The 16,320-nt window shown below is 40.0% G+C and overlaps 2 protein-coding genes across 4 annotated transcripts; one reads left to right on the forward strand and one right to left on the reverse strand.

Annotated features, from left to right (window-relative positions):
* The first annotated feature begins 17 nt into the window (after positions 1-17).
* LOC5517125 (glutamic acid-rich protein) lies at positions 18-3,713 on the forward strand. Of its 3 annotated transcripts, none has more exons than XM_032387234.2 (2): positions 18-409; positions 1,654-3,713. In XM_032387234.2, the coding sequence occupies exons 1-2, from the start codon at positions 148-150 to the stop codon at positions 3,102-3,104; spliced, it is 1,713 nt and encodes a 570-aa protein (XP_032243125.1). In that variant the 5' UTR covers positions 18-147; the 3' UTR covers positions 3,105-3,713. The 3 variants fall into 3 exon arrangements, with proteins under 3 accessions (XP_032243125.1, XP_032243127.1, XP_032243126.1); XM_032387236.2 differs by lacking the exon at positions 18-409 and adding an exon at positions 443-1,228; XM_032387235.2 differs by lacking the exon at positions 18-409 and adding an exon at positions 1,258-1,431.
* LOC5517181 (zinc transporter 7) lies at positions 3,410-16,237 on the reverse strand. The gene is made up of 13 exons (XM_048727242.1): positions 15,743-16,237; positions 15,556-15,657; positions 15,327-15,440; positions 12,929-13,016; positions 12,220-12,328; positions 11,194-11,298; positions 11,048-11,098; positions 5,352-5,429; positions 4,930-4,987; positions 4,725-4,815; positions 4,437-4,495; positions 4,254-4,344; positions 3,410-4,033 (listed from the first exon to the last, which is right to left on the reverse strand). The coding sequence occupies exons 1-13, from the start codon at positions 15,829-15,831 to the stop codon at positions 3,989-3,991; spliced, it is 1,080 nt and encodes a 359-aa protein (XP_048583199.1). The 5' UTR covers positions 15,832-16,237; the 3' UTR covers positions 3,410-3,988.
* Between the last annotated feature and the right edge of the window lie 83 nt (positions 16,238-16,320).

Genomic DNA, 16,320 nt, shown 5'->3' on the forward strand with positions numbered 1-16,320 from the left:
TTATTTTCAATGCAAATTCCCATATTGTTTAAGTCAAAGCCTAGCAACGGAGAGGTGTTAAGGTGTAATTTAGCACACGTGAAGAACGGCTCGAAAGTCTCAATACGACAAACTCGCCCGTTAAAAATGTGAAATAAGAAGCTAAAAATGACAATGAGTGGCCTTCGACTTTGTGTTGCTTGTGACGATCCGAGCCCAGGGCCCTTGAAACAACTTTACTATCGACCGCGAACATTCGGGCCTTACTTTCCAGTTTTAGAGGAAAGAAAAAAGAAAGAAAACAGCAATTTGTACAGTGGCGGTCGTGCGACAGTCTGCACAGGCTGTGCAAGTCATCTCCAAAGGCAATGGACGGCTTATGAGAAGGCATGGACGCCGGTGGAAAGGAGATTTTTCAAGCTGCGCTCAGGTAAACACTGGAAAAAAATTCCACACATCATTTCTCGAAAAAATATCTTCGATTTATGAGTTTATTTTTAAAGATAATACTACCTTAATAGCAAATAACCTGAATCGATCTCGCATAATAATAGAAAAAGACGTAATTCAAGCAAAGCTTGAGTGGATAAAGCGCATACTTTAAAAAATTGCAAATATCAAAAATAAGCAAACATTTTTCGTATAAATGTTCGGATCCTTTATAACAGTCTCAAAATCGATTTGGCACAACTATTTTTATTGTACACGTAGTTGTTTTTTATTCTGGTTAAGAATTTCCTTAGCTTTACCATGAATAAAACACAAATAGTGATAAAGAAGGCTGTAGGAAAATTCACTTTTTTATCTTAGCAAAGTAGATATGGTTGATTAAAATCACAAAACTCAAATCGGGTTATAAACTCCCAAAAAATATTGATTAGTAAATTGTAACTTTATTTGTGTTTGCAGAATTAAATTTGAAACATATTTTTACAAATAAAATTATGACATTAAAGTCAATCTTTCTATGGTTATATTTCAGCCTTTGACCTGAAGTTTTATTTAGTTCAGAGTCCATAAAATCAGATGAAATCTGGCTCAACTGATTTTAGATATCGCTAGTGAGCTCGTGTTTTTTGAACCCTAAAATTCATTTTTTTTCGAGGCATAAGTTGCACCTGCTGAGATATTAACACAGGGGCGCCAGCCCTTTACAAGAAGCATTGTTATCCTAGCCAACTAGATCGCAAGCCCGCCAACTTAAGTCAACAACGTCACCAGAGCGTGTTCCCTAGCTAACCTGCACGGGGTAATTTCACAAGAATGATATATTATCACTCGCATCATTAGTGCAGACACCGATAGAGAGACACCGATAGAGAGGGCTAAAGTAATCGTCTATTTTATTGAGGTACTTGCGTCGAAGAAGTGTGCGGTCAAAAAGTTGAAGTGACCACAGATCACCTTCGATGACAGCTCTATGCAGCTCACAAGCAGAGCCAATACCAACATGTATGCTGCCACACGCATGGACACATTGTGGGGGTGTTTTACAACGATAGATATGTAGAGTCTTCTAATAATTAAACTGCAAGCTAATTATTCTAGATTCCCTGAAGTGAATCTGACGTACATAAAAAACGTTAATGACTAGTGAATCGAACACATAATTAAAAAGATAATAATTCAAACACGTTTTAGATGCAAAAACGAGTCATTCTCTCTATCTTTTAGAAGAACAGGAGGAAAAAAAGATCGGTCAAGGAAAAGGACGAGTTCCCATGGCAACCAAACAAGAGGGTTCAGGCAACAGCCCTAGAGATAAGTTCCACAATCACACGATAAAGGATAAAAGAACGCTTAGTGACGGGTCAGGGACGTCCACTGAGGACCGCACGCCATTCCAACGTGCTGTCCGTAAGGTCACCAAACAAAACAAGGAAAACCGTGAGAGCCACGGCCTCGCGCGACTCCAAGCCGTCATTGACCAAGCACGTGATCACGCAGCATTACAGACTGGACCGCAGTGGACTCGAGATCGTCCGGACGGGGGGATGGCGGATGGCGAAACCCGGGCCGCGGTGACAACTAAAACTTCGTTGCTGTGGAAGTTACCAAGAGAGGTTATAAGATCACATGTTCGTGATGAGATGGAGGAGAGTATTGATATCATGATTCGTAAGTTGGCTGAAATTCAACATCTGGAGAATGTTAAACAAAGTGAACAGGCTCTTAAAGAAGCTGCTGAGCGGGTAACAAAGGCTCATGATCGAGAAAGGGACATTAACCGTATGGTACAAGAACTGAAGGCCCGGTTCCGGGAAGAGCTCGGTTTTAAGGAAACAGGCAGGGTGTTGAAAGAGGAGAGGGATGCGACTGGTAACAAAGATGAGAATTCTTTGAAAGTAGCACGTAAACCGCAGGACATAGGGGGTGTCCTATCGGTCACTCGAGCAAGAAAAGCTGGAAAAGCCTGGAAGAAAAAAATTGATGGGCAGGTTAGCACTGACCAAAATGCACTGGTTCCTAGCCTACCAAGTATAAGTAAACTAGAGAAAATACCAGAACTCGAGGGCCAAACATTACTCGATAAGGAACTGGACAAAAGGAGGCAAGAGGAAGAAGTGACCAAACAGGAACTGCAGGCTGTAAAACAGGAGCTTGAAAAGGAGAAAGAGTGGCGCAAGAAGACAGAAGTCCTGATGACTAAGCAGAAGTCCATGATAGACGAACTGCGACAGGGGATACAAGGGGAGATAGCTAAGTTGCTCCAGGAACAGGCAAAGAGGCATGAAGAACTACGAGCAAGTCTCACCAACGAGCTCGAAAACAGAACAGTAAAGATTCCAGAAAACACAAGAAATGGAATAGAAGGCGAGGAAATGATGCCTCCAAGGGAAAAGAGGCCCATAGAAAAAAGACCGGTGAAAAATCCACTTAGAATTCGTACCCAAGCACCGCCGGATGAGTGGAGCGAAGACGACGACGAAGAAAACAATGACGACGTGATAACAATCGTCAGTGATCATCCTGACGATGACGACGATGAAAATAACGACGACGACGATGACGAAATTCCTACAGATGATGAGGCTGATGACGACGATGATAGCGATGACAATGGCATACATGATAGAAGAAAGAAGAGCAAGCAACCTGGAACGCCTGCCTATTACATTGCGTAGTTCATCGTTGATGAATAGTTTAACGTAAAATTGGTCGATACAATAGGAAGTGCTTACCGAACAAGGGGAGAGGGGAGGTGCCCATATGCCCATCCAGGGAGAAGAAAAGCAGTATTCACTTGACTGGGCCACACCCGAAAACTGAGTAAAACCCGGTTTGGATACGGTGGCAATAAAGTCATATCATACGCAACAGACCATAACATGTTTCTCTCAGGGGAGAGGGCATTGTACAGGATGTAAAGGAACACTACCTCTCCACCAAATTTAATGGTCCATCCCCAATGTCTACAATCACACTTTCATGTATTTCATTCTCTTGTTTTATTATATATATTCAGGACATAAGTATTGTAGAGTGTACGCACTAATATGTTTTGAAATATTGTTATTGAGGGATCATTCTATTATGGACTTGCTTATTATTTAGTGCGTACAGTCTACAAATGTACTAATAAACAATGTACAAAAGTATGTACTGCATCTCGCTAGTAAAACTGTATTTCCCTTTCCATACTGGAAATAATGAGCACATCCTTGTAAGCCTAGATTCGAAAGTCAACACGTCTTGTAACATGTATTTTCAATAAAGTATAGAGCAGCTTGGCATCTCTTTAATGTCTAAATCTCTCTTAAAATAAAAAAGCTAGTTCCATATCAGGCATGTATTTTCTTAAAACATGGCAATAAAAATCCTACCCATACATACCTAAATAAATGTATCTTCGTTGGTTCTAACTGTGTTATAATCTGGCTAAAATTGCCTGTATGTAGATTGTTTACGTGGCTTACTTTGCCTTGCTGGGGGCTATCTGCAATTCATGGAACTAGGCCCTTCTTTCAGTTCCTTTGCCCTTCATCTCTCTTTTGATGTCAAAAGATGGTTAAATTGAATGTTCAATTTGCACGTATAGTTGCTTCACTCCAGCCTATGAAAGAAACATGAAAATGTTACACTGTGTGAGCTGCATTTAAAATCAAATAAGTTTATCTTAGTGCGAAATGTACCCAAAGACTTAAAATAAACATTTTCAAAACCCCAGATATACCTTCGCATGATAGTCACCAACTGTAGTAAAATTTTCATGAAATCACAATTAGCCTTTTTGTTCATTAGAACTATGTACTAAGTACTAAGATCATACACACCTCGTTGAAAATATGATGAGTAGTGCTCAAAATCTTGTGCGTATCAGCATTTGGTGCGACAAGAAGGCGCAGGCTTCCAACCCAGTTATTACTGAAAAAATCCATTCACATATTGTCTCATATGGTCTCAAAGATGGTACTTTTTAACGTTTTTGCTTGTTGTTTGTAGATTGTGGAACTTACCTACAAAGAGTCCAGAAATGTGGATCTTGTATGCTATAAACATCTTCTATTTGATTAACCTGTGTATAACAGAAATAACGACATGAACTACCAATGATTACAGGACTAAAAGCATTTAAATTGTCTCTCCTACACTGCCACAGTTTTCTGTGGTCTGACATATTTCTTCCTAGTCTTTTTGGTTACCCGTACTTGTAACTGCCCTCCCTTTAGATAAATCGTACAGTTGCATGGATCTCAACACAAAATGGTAAAATGACTTCAAGTACAAATGACAATAGCACCTACTCTTTGATATGATATATGCAATATTTTTTCTAGTTGTGGGGGTGTCCTCTGCATTAGTACCCCTGTGGACTCCTTCAGTAATGGAATAACACTGAAAGATCACAATATATATACTGTATCATCAGTAATGGTCAAACTAAGAACACTTAAAACAATACGATCAGTAAATGCATGGTTTGTCAAAATCATACCCAAATATATTTACCTGAAGACAATTAAAACAGCAATAAACATTGAGCAAATAGGATCAGCCATCATCCACCCTATAAAAACAATTTTATTGGTGAATTTTATGTATAATACTAGAACTCCAAAGGTCAATCATAGCTGTATTTGCTGTTGTGCAACTGCACAGAATTCACATCCATTTCTTCTCTTGGAATAGCGCATAGTTAATCATACCACAGTGATCAATCAATTACCTCGCTGTGTGCAGTCAAATGGTAAATGACACGACAGTTAAATATGAAAGCCATCAATTGGTTTAGATAGTTTAGAAGGTTTATTGACTGTGACCATTTTCCAAATGAGACCAGGCTTTTGGATTCACTGAGGTTGAACAACAACAAATTTGGCTGTAAAGATGATGAGGTTCAATCATCAATAGCAAAAATGATGGGTACATACCAAACTGGTGAATCAGGCCAGCAGAAATTATAACCCCTACACTTCCTAAAGTGTCTGCTAAAACATGAAGAAATACCCCTACAAAAATAATGGCAAACAAATTAGTTTATAAAAATGGTAACCACAGGTGATATTGACAATGATAGAAATACAGTAGTTCATTCCTGTCATCTGCAATGCTGACTGATATGGTGATGGTTATGATATATAGAATACAGCAAGGATAATACAGGCCTATAATGTGATAAAGGAAGAGCTGATAGGACATCACAAGAGAAGGGAAGACAGGCTACAGCCATGAATGAACAGATGGAGGTGAAATCAATATGACCAGCCCCGCACTGCCCAACACCCTTTTAGAACCCCAAGCTCCTGGGACCCACCCACCCCACCCAACCACACATTATGCACCTACACCAATACCATCACACACCAAATCACCAACACACCCACCCCCCCCCCCCCCAAAAAAAAAACACACCCAACCTCACACCGTCTGAACGCACTGCGCTTAAACAATTATCACAACTACCCCACACCATCATCAAACCAGCTGACAAAGGGGGAGCCATCGTTCTCTGGGAAACCAAAGACTACCTACTAGAGGCCAACAAACAACTCAATGACACCAATTATTATTCCACAGTCTCCCATGACCATATACCCTCCCTTGCACATAACATTTCCCTATACATCCACCAACTGTTTCAAGACAACATTATTGATGAACCTACTCATGATTTCCTACTTCCCCACACACCCCCACGCACACCCCTGTTCTACATGTTACCCAAAATTCACAAACCCCACACCCCAGGCCGCCCAATAATCTCAGGTTGCCAATCACCCACCAAAAAACTCTCCATCTTTCTTGACCACTACCTCAAGAAATTTGTACAGCACATCCCATCCTACATCAAGGATACCACACACTTCCTACAAACAGTCCTCTCCCTCCCCACGCCACTACCAGACACATATTTTCTTGTCACAATTGACGTCACGTCACTCTACACCAACATCCCACATGAGGATGGTATAGCTGTTGCCCTCTCATACATACAAACACTACCCGTACACAAACGCCCCCCTATCCATGTTTCTCGCAGCCTCCTCAAACACAACTATTTCAAATTCGACAACAAACACTCCCTACAACTCTGCGGTACAGCCATGGGCACTCGCATGGCACTCTCCTGCGCCAACCTATCATTGGCCTCTGTGAAACGCCAACTCCTCCGTAACAACCCCCTGCCACAATCCCCACACGCTCTGCTTTATTGATGATATCTTCATGATATGGACTCGTGACGAGCCATCCCTCCTCAACGCATACTATTATCACGTGGCTACCCTGATCATGTCATCCACAATGCCTTCACCAGAGCAAGCCAATACACGCAACACCAACTCCTATTCCCCAACACTCCCACAGCCACCCAAACAACCACCCCACCCGCCATACCTTTCATCACAACGTTCAATCACAACACATCAACCATCCCCCGCATCCTTCATGATAACTGGGAACTCATATCCAGCGACCAGGAACTATCCTCCATATTCCCCTCACCCCCTACCACAGCATTCACCAGACACAAAAACCTTAAAGACACACTAGTCCACACCAGGTTCACATCCCGGACACACACTCCATAGATACACTTAACAACACATCACCACTTTCACCACATCTCACACCTTACACCAACACCACCACATCAACTCAAACCACAAGAATGAGTCAAATGAGATGTACACAGAGGGAAGCCACACGCCATATCCACTCCAAGCCAGCCAATCATCGAAGATAATTCACCACTACCAAGACCCTCAAGAACCGACAAACAGCCCCTCTACAGAAATATAACTGATATATATATATTCGATAAAAACTCAGAAGCCAGCCATCTACAACCATAAACCTACAGGCCCTAACAGAACCGTAGAAGGAATCCTACGAGTCTCCTGTACCACACAGTGTATCCACACCAGTAAAAACAGTCCTTCTACAGAAGTATATTCCCGATCCATCGACAACAAGCCGCCATCTCCAGCTATAGGCATACCGGCCTCAACAATAACCGTAGGAAAACTTCCACGAGTCTCCTACTAACACACGCTACTGCCCTGAATATCCTTACCTGGCTCCACACCAACACTCTATCCTCTCAGCGTATCCCACCCCGTCATCCTATCTAGCACAGAACACTTCTAAAATATTCCCGTACAATAATATCGCCATTCATTGTATTTATCCGCCATATTTTGCCCATTTTGTAAACCAAACCACAATTATGTTAATAAATACCTGGGTGTGCCATAACCGGAACCGGAAATAGCAATATCTATTTTTATCTAATACTCGTCTAACCACGAGCGCAATCCCCTCATAACCCCTCACTTTGCTGCATGCGGAATACCTCCAAGACACGCAATCTAAGCTCCGCCAATACTCATCTCGGGTATGTACACCCTCCTTTCCACATATCCTCCTTTCCACACATCCTATATACTACCCACCACATCACGAATTCCGTATTCTCTCCCCTTCCCGCTACATGCACTAGTTCCCACACTTATTTATCATTTAGTCCACCACATACAGCCACTAGCCAGGACCATCACATGCACCATTTTGTCCACTACACACTTTCCCATCCTATCTCAGCCTCTATCCATTTTTTTCTCTTTACCTCATTCCCCTGCGCGAGCTACTTTTTACTTTTCAGACCAAGCCATGTACTCAGCCGGAGCCAGGCGCAACACAGGTTTGGCCATTGCAAGCACCACGCGTCACTACTGCATTACTAACGAGCGTGTAGGGGCGGGTGATAGGGGCCTTCGAAACACGCTAGCACCCTAGTTTTTTTTCCCTTTTTACTCCCACCATCATCGCTGCTTTTCCCCTAGCTTTCCCCTAAGTCTCCCCGCTTCATGCTCTAGGTTCGTATATGACCAACCAATAGACCTCACCCCCTGATGAAAAGTCTTGGTTGGCGTTATATGCCTTTAGTTCTACATTTCGCAGAGCTCTTTGAAATGACCTACACACTTTTGTCTTATTGGTTTTATTTTGTTATGTTTATGTTACATATACATGCCGGTTGTTTTCTTCATGCCTTTGCCTTTTCCCCTTATCTCTTACCACCGATTATCGCTTCATCTAGCGTAAACTATCCTCCCTGTCTTGTTAACGTTTCAGTGTCATCTCCATTCTCGCCGCACTCCCTTTGTCTTCTCCCGCGCCCCTACTTCATCTTCTTCTCGCTGTTTTACTAGCATCATTTCCCATTGTCCGCAATACTTCCTTTCACTGTTACAGTATTTCATATTTTTTCTCGGCGTTTTCACAACACTCATTCAATCTCTATTATTATTTAATTTCACCTGTCAACCATACCACTTACACACTTCATTAGATACATACCTCCATACATACTTCACCTTCTCTATTACCGCTCACTATTTCCTTTCTACAATCTTAACACTTTTCTTTCTCTTATCCTACATATTACTTTCCTACCCTACACACAACACACTTTCTCAAAAACACTACACAGCCTGTCACAATATCCCTACTCATCATTTTGTTCACACTTGCATTATCTCCCTTCATCAGATTTCACTTATGCGGCCATCACCTCTTCACATCCGCTACACAACACTGGCCACAAGTTACTGATTAGAACTGTTTCAATCTCCACATAACACCATATCTACTGACTACCTTCTCCACTCAACAAAAAAACCCTTTATTCATAACTCTCATGCCGTTTTATTATCAACCCCATCTCTTATAATAACCTTAACTCGTTGTCTCATAATCCATAATCTTAACCACCAGAACATAACCTGATAGCCCTATCACCCCTTTCTCTTCTTTCACACTGCAACTTCACAAACATATATTAAGTTTCACCATTCGCTTACACAACCACCTCTCCACCTCCTTATCTCAACCTATCACCATCTTCATCTTCTATCACCGACTTCCTATATACTACAATACCACACTCACCCTCTCATAACGATATATTATCACCCACATTTACACCATAACCTCACAAATTTAAAATCGACCTCCGCAGCACTACCATTGTAACACACACACACCCATCACGCTAAATTATAAGCCTCATCTACACCACATCTCCCTCACCACCACTCTTACCTATACACCATACCACTTTTTTCCCCATCAACACAGCCATTAACCATCTCCATACCACACCATATTATTATTATTATTATTATTATTATTATTATTATTATTATTATTATTATTATTATTATTATTATTATTATTATTATTATTATTATTATTATTATTATTATTATTATTATTAGTATTATTATTATTATTATTAGTATTATTATTTATTTTATTTTTCTTTTTTTTTCTTTTTCACCTACCCACCACACACTACCACAACCTATTCTATAGTCCCACTTTATCTTTTCACCACCCTCCTACAGCTACTAGTATAGCCTATCCACCTTTTCACCGTAATTACATTACTACCATCTCCACTCTACATTACCTTACTAGCCATCCTTCACCATCACCCTCCTACATCACCATACCATATGATCACACCCACCTCACTACCACACCACTTTAGGCCCCTACTTCTATTATTTCTATTCTAGAAATAATTCCTCGCAACGCTCCATCTGTCATGAGACATATGGTAAATAATGTCAACAATTTCGCACAAAATAATAACATGCTGTTAAATCCTAGTAAGTGCAAGGAGATGCGGGTTGATTTTTTACAGTACAATAGTTCTCAGTGCCAACCAATAGCGGTCGGCGGTTCCGTTATTGAGTCAGTCACCAGTTTCAAGCTTCTCGGTGTGTATATCTCTTCGGACCTTAGTTGGTCATCGCACTGTGACTATGTGATCAAAAAGTCAAACCGTCGTCTCTATGCACTCAGAAAACTAAAATCATGTGGTGTCTCAGAAAGGGATTTAGTGTCTGTGTACTGTTCTCTTATAAGGTCCATCTTAGAGTATGCCTGCGTTGTCTTTTCCAACCTTCCGCAATACCTATGTGCTGCCTTAGAAAGAATTCAAAAAAGATCTCTAGGAATAATTTTCGGTAGTGGCCTTAGCTACGAGGACGCCCTCGAATGCGCATGCTTGTCTTCTTTAGAGGCGCGGCGTCACAATGTGTGCAGAAAATTCATAAGCAATATCAAACAGGGGAGCGTCTTATACCCCCTAGTGTCAAGCAGACTTATATCCTCCAACTCGCCATACTCCCTAAGATCTAAGCGCTCACATAGTGTGGTTCCGGGTCGCACGGACCGTTTTTCCAAATTCGTCTCAGCGCAATTTGCTGGGGATTTAATGTTATTATGAATTATGTATGGTGTAATGTATTTTGTAGTTAGCTGACCCTACCGGTAATTCAGTTGTAAAAGAACTGCAAACGGTTGAAATAAACGAGCATTATTATTATTATTATTATTACTACGTCTTGGTACGAATACCCGATCCAAACCAAAAAGGCAACATATCTAAGAATGAAGCTCTACAAAGAGATGTGACTAGATATTTAAAATTTTTCCTGATTTACACTCTGATGAAAGTGCCTTAGTTTAACCCTGGATGACCTTGTACTGCTAGTTGAACAAAAATAGCTATATGTGTTGGGTTAATGATAAGGATGTGGATAGCATAACTCACCTTCCATGATCTTAGAAGATGAAACACTGGTCTGTTCAGTGGATGACTGACCTGAAGAATAAAAAAAAAACATGATAATAAAATAATTCTAGTATGAAACACAATGGGACATCCATTTTAAGCTAATAAAAATCATAATAACATACCATGACTATGTCCATGGCCGTGGCCCCCATGACTATGTCCATGGCCACCATTCATCTCTGAGTGCCCATGACTATGTCCATGTCCACCATGTGAGTGGCCATGCTCTACAAATGAACATCAGAATCAAACAAACTGCAGGCATGGGAAGGAAGCAAATAATATGCTCATCAAATAAATTCAGAAGTGAATAAATTTACAAAATTTTCTAGGATGAATCATAAGATGAGCATACTAAAGAATTCAACAAGAAAAAGAATTCAACCATAAGGAAAAACAGTTCAATTCTCTATGGTATCGGTATTTTTTCTCTATTATTGTTATAAGAAGAACTCTAGAAATTTTTGATAATATAAACATCCCTCTACCCAAACCTAGGAGGCTTCATGGATCTTTGGGAGAGAAAATGGGTACTAACTTGTGTGACACTATGGGTACTAACTTGTGTGACAATATGGGTACTAACTTGTGTGACACTATGGGTACTAACTTGTGTGACACTTTGGGTACTAACTTGTGTGACAATATGGGTACTAACTTGTGTGACACTTTAGGTACTTACTTGTGTGACACTTTGGGTACTAACAAGTGTGACTATGGGTACTAACTTGTGTGACACTATGGGTACTAACAAGTGTGACACTATGGGTACTAACTTGTGTGACACTTTGGGTACTAACTTGTGTGACACTATGGGTACTAACTTGTGTGACAATATAGGTACTAACTTGTGTGACACAATGGGTACTAACAAGTGTGACTATGGGTACTAACTTGTGTGACACTATGGGTACTAACAAGTGTAACACTATGGGTACTAACTTGTGTGACACTTTGGGTACTAACTTGTGTGACTATGGGTACTAACTTGTGTGACACTATGGGTAATAACTTGTGTGACACTTTGGGTGCTAACTTGTGTGACACTTTGGGTACTAACTTGTGTGACACTTCGGGTACTAACTTGTGTGACACTTTGGGTACTAACTTGTGTGACACTTTGGGTACTAATATCTTGTGTGACTTACCTCCCTGTCCATGATGGAATACAAAGATTCCAACAAGATTGACCAGGAAACCCAATACAGAGACAACAAATAATCTTTCATGCTTCACCTCTGGAGGATGGAAGACTCTCTATACCATAACAATAACATTCTTTTTAGCTTTTATACTTCAACCTTAAAAGTTAAAGCTCTTGCACCAGTCATGTGTCCAAAGGGGGAGGGGTCTAAGGGATCTGGGCCCCACCCTTTGTATGTGACAAGATGAGTTCGACTTCAGTTGACTCCTTTGTTGGTAGTTAAGAAGAAGTTTAATTTTATGTGTGTATTTGAATAGAAAAAGTCTAAAAGATGGATCCAGTGACCTATTGTCTAAGGATGCTGACTTGAATTTTATTGATTAGTGGTCAGTGAGCTACTACTCCGGACCCAACCAGCCTTTTTCTCTCGACATGCAGCTGTGTACTGTATGTACGTTCAAAAGGCAAGATAAGTACAACCATATTAGGTATTGATAAGACATATTATTAGCCTTACCAAAATAATTAATAATGGGGAATATCTAACGTTTAGCATGAAAGCAACACTAGGGTTTGTTAGGCTCTTAATGATTCTTTTGGATAAGCATTCACTCTAGTTAAGTTGGTCTACTTGAGATCCAGGTTTAATTGGTACTTTGATATTTTATTCCTTGAAAATATTTATTTACTGATAAATGAATAACAGCACTTACCTCAACAGCCTCAGAGAAAATGAAAAAGGCAACAAATATCAAGAATAGTCCATTAACAAATCCTGCCATGATTTCTGCCCTTGCATACCTGTAAATAAAAAAATAGATATTTAGAAATTCCCCAGTCACCCAATATCAGCAACAGTAAAAAGTTTGGTGACAGCCAAATTGACAAGAAAATGCAAAACTATATAATTATAGAACTTGATCTTTTGTAAACTATTTTTATGGAAAATCTGAGTATTTCAACAAAAGCATTGACAAGTGTGTTGATTGCCATTAGTGTAACAAGTCATTAAACATTTCTTTAACAAGGACCCGCACTATAAAAGGGCTTAGCTCCGGCCCCTTTTGGCTGAATAAAATCCAAACTTCAAGATGACAACACGCCTTAACGTTCCTGCTCTTTTGATGAGTTATTCATTGTTAGTAGCCAAGAGAAAATAAGCCAAGCAAAGGAGAAGAAAAGCGCTTCAAAAGTAAAGTTTGGGTTTTGCTCCTCGTAGGCAAACAAGAAATGCTTGACTGAACTATGGAGCTCCGCAAAGCGTAGCAGTTTACTGACAACTGAGCCTTTCATTGACCTGGTCCAGGCCCTTTTTTAGTGTGGGTTTTTGTTTAAAGGTGTTCGCACATTTCTCTGAGGGCTGTTGCTAGGCAGTTTTCAAGACTTTATAAATCCACCAAATGTTGGTGAAATTGAATGAATTTAGGCATGGCATCATTGTTTATGAATCTCTAAATTTTAACGATGTTATCAGACAATGACATCATCACTTGACATTACAAGAGAAGAAATCTATAATCTTAGCTGTGGAAGTATCTACACTGTTTGTGGACGATTTGACTGTTCTTGAGGTGGTGCCTAGGAACTCACCATCCCTCCTAGGACACATTGTTAATGACATTCAAGCATATGCGCTAAAGAATAACATGCGCCTTAATCCATCAAAGTGCAAAGAAATGTCCGTTAGCTTCTTAAACTAGGATAGTTGCAGTTGGCAGCCCATGTCCATAGGTTGTAATACCATTGATCGGGTGCAGCCGTTCAAGCTGCTTGGCGTTCTCATATCATGTGACTTGACATGGGTTGCGCACTGCAACTTCATAATTAAGAAGGCTAACAAAAGGCTTTATGCTCTAAGAGTGCTTAAGAAATGCGGCCTGGATGCCATAGAGCTGATAACAGTCTACCGGTCACTTATCAGATCAGTTATTGAATATGCGTCTGCAGCCTTTGCGAACCTTCCAAATTATCTGTCTGACGCCCTAGAGAATGTTCAGAGGCGCGCGCTCAAGATCGGTTTTCCACGTCGTAGTTATGAGGGTTCACTCACTCAGGTCTAAATCTACATTGTATCAGAGGCCTACTAATATGAGTCGTTTCAACGAGTTTGTTACTGTTAAATATGCTGATTACATTTGATTAATTGTACTTTACTGTAGTGCTTACTTGTATCTCTGACTCACCTGTAATCCAGTCTATACTGCGAAAGGTTGAATTAAAGTTATTATTATTATACTGATAAATGTAGCTTTTATAACAATTTTCGGGAGGGTGCCAAACAGAGTTACATATACGTTTTCAATTTTTCCAAATAATAAAATTTTCGCGAAACTTTTATTTTTACACTCTTTTTTGAATAATTTCTTTATTTTTAATATATTGGAAAATTAATAGGTAGTTTTATAGAGGGAAACTAGGTGAATATTTTCTGCCTTAAAAATTGCAGAGCGTCCATTGTTCACAAAGATTACAGAGTAAAAATGCAAACAGGAAGTAGAATTCTCTATGCATGCGCAATTGAATATTGTAATAAAGACTGGTTACTAAAGGGAATGTTGTGATAGAATTTTGATATCAAAAAATCGAAATACGCATAGAAACAACTCTTTTCTTGTTCAAATCAGCACTTCAAGTCGCTAAGAAGGTGCCCTAGGTGAAAAATAATGCTTGTCCATTTCTTATTTTACGTTATTAGCTATTTATTATGTTTTTCTCGCCAGTTTTGGGAATTTGTTTTGAAGCTAAAAATGTTGCACGCATAAATTGTTTTCTCACCAAATGATTTTCCCACCTGAAATTGTGAAGTTCCCAGATGATCACGCTCGCGCCTAACAACAGAATTGCCAAGTAACGAGAAATATCCCAACACCCTTAACATATCTATGCGATATATGTTTGCACTTGGTACCAGTCTCAACACCATCAGCACTGCATCCTTCCTTAGCAACTACAAACTTCACTCTACCCTATTTACGCCACCTGCACACCTGAGTCGAATAGAACGTATACTGCTATGTAAATGCAAAACTTGAATGGTAGCTAATAATCTCTTTGATGTTTTGTTAGTCTGTCTTATCTAATATATGGATCTATTCTTGTAACAAAACTTACCCGTATGAAAAACGTTCATTTTTCCCCCAGTGAGCGATCACTGATGCTACAAGACCCGCAAGTAGAGCGGTACAGTCAAAGAACATGTGAAAAGAGTCTGTAATAAGACCAAGACTGTAAAGCAAAATACAAATATAAACAGATTTTAGGTGCCATACCATACACTGATCATTTGAATCGGAAGAAGTTGCAGATCAAAGGTGACTAGTGACTTGCAAGGGTACCTTACCTGTTAGTCCATATTCCGTACGCCAATTCGACGAACGCAAACGACAGATTCAAAAGTAGAAAGAAGAAGAGATTTCTTGAGCCTTTGTTTGATAGGATTTGTCTGTAAACAATAACGACATAGGTTCAACGTGAGGGTTCAACTTTCTAAGAGGGTCCATCCAGTAAAAATTTGTTGAAAATCTTACTTTATCCAGTTGAAAATCCACGATGTAAGACGAATTCTAGGTGCATAGTCATGTCCTTTGTAGCTGTCTTTACTGGTTAAGGGCAGCATGTTGTTAAAGGGCCCACGAAGGATGTTTTATTCAAGGGAAAGTCTTCATCATATCTCCTGCCGGCTTCCTTCCATTCACGTCACTACGTGGCATTACATTTGTTCACTTCCGCTAAACTCTTTGGGCATCATGGGAACCGGAAAACGTTTCGCTCATCACACAGGATACCCAGATACGATTGCACCATCTTTCCTCATCGTAAGAATTGGCTGCGTAAATCTGTGCTTCACACAGCTTTCCAACTGTTTTGTTATTTTCATGGAGATGTCGTCGGAAGGAATGGAGGAATTGGGTAAATTTTCATATGTAAAGACTGCATCTCAACACTACCCTGCCCCTCCCCCTACGTCAGCAAGCCTTTAAGTCGAGCTAAAGTTCTTTCTTCACAAAGCGCTGCAACAAAATAATATGAAATGCCTTGCTTGTTCTCAACGACAAAAAATGTCAGACGCTTGAAGTATTCTTTAGAAAGAGAATTGACCCGATGC

Source organism: Nematostella vectensis, chromosome 1 (genome assembly GCF_932526225.1).
Source record: "Nematostella vectensis chromosome 1, jaNemVect1.1, whole genome shotgun sequence".
Taxonomy (NCBI): Eukaryota; Metazoa; Cnidaria; class Anthozoa; order Actiniaria; family Edwardsiidae; genus Nematostella; species Nematostella vectensis.

Excerpts from the sequence above, each read along its gene's own strand:
- LOC5517181 (XM_048727242.1), bottom strand. The coding sequence starts at position 15,831 with ATGCTGCCCTTAACCAGTAAAGACAGCTACAAAGGACATGACTATGCA. Across the intron at positions 15,658-15,742 it reads TGGATTTTCAACTGGATAAA|ACAAATCCTATCAAACAAAG; the intron begins GTAAGATTTTCA and ends TATTGTTTACAG. Across the intron at positions 5,430-11,047 it reads ATCTTCTAAGATCATGGAAG|GGGTATTTCTTCATGTTTTA; the intron begins GTGAGTTATGCT and ends TTATTTTTGTAG.
- LOC5517125 (XM_032387234.2), top strand. The coding sequence starts at position 148 with ATGACAATGAGTGGCCTTCGACTTTGTGTTGCTTGTGACGATCCGAGC. Across the intron at positions 410-1,653 it reads ATTTTTCAAGCTGCGCTCAG|AAGAACAGGAGGAAAAAAAG; the intron begins GTAAACACTGGA and ends TCTATCTTTTAG.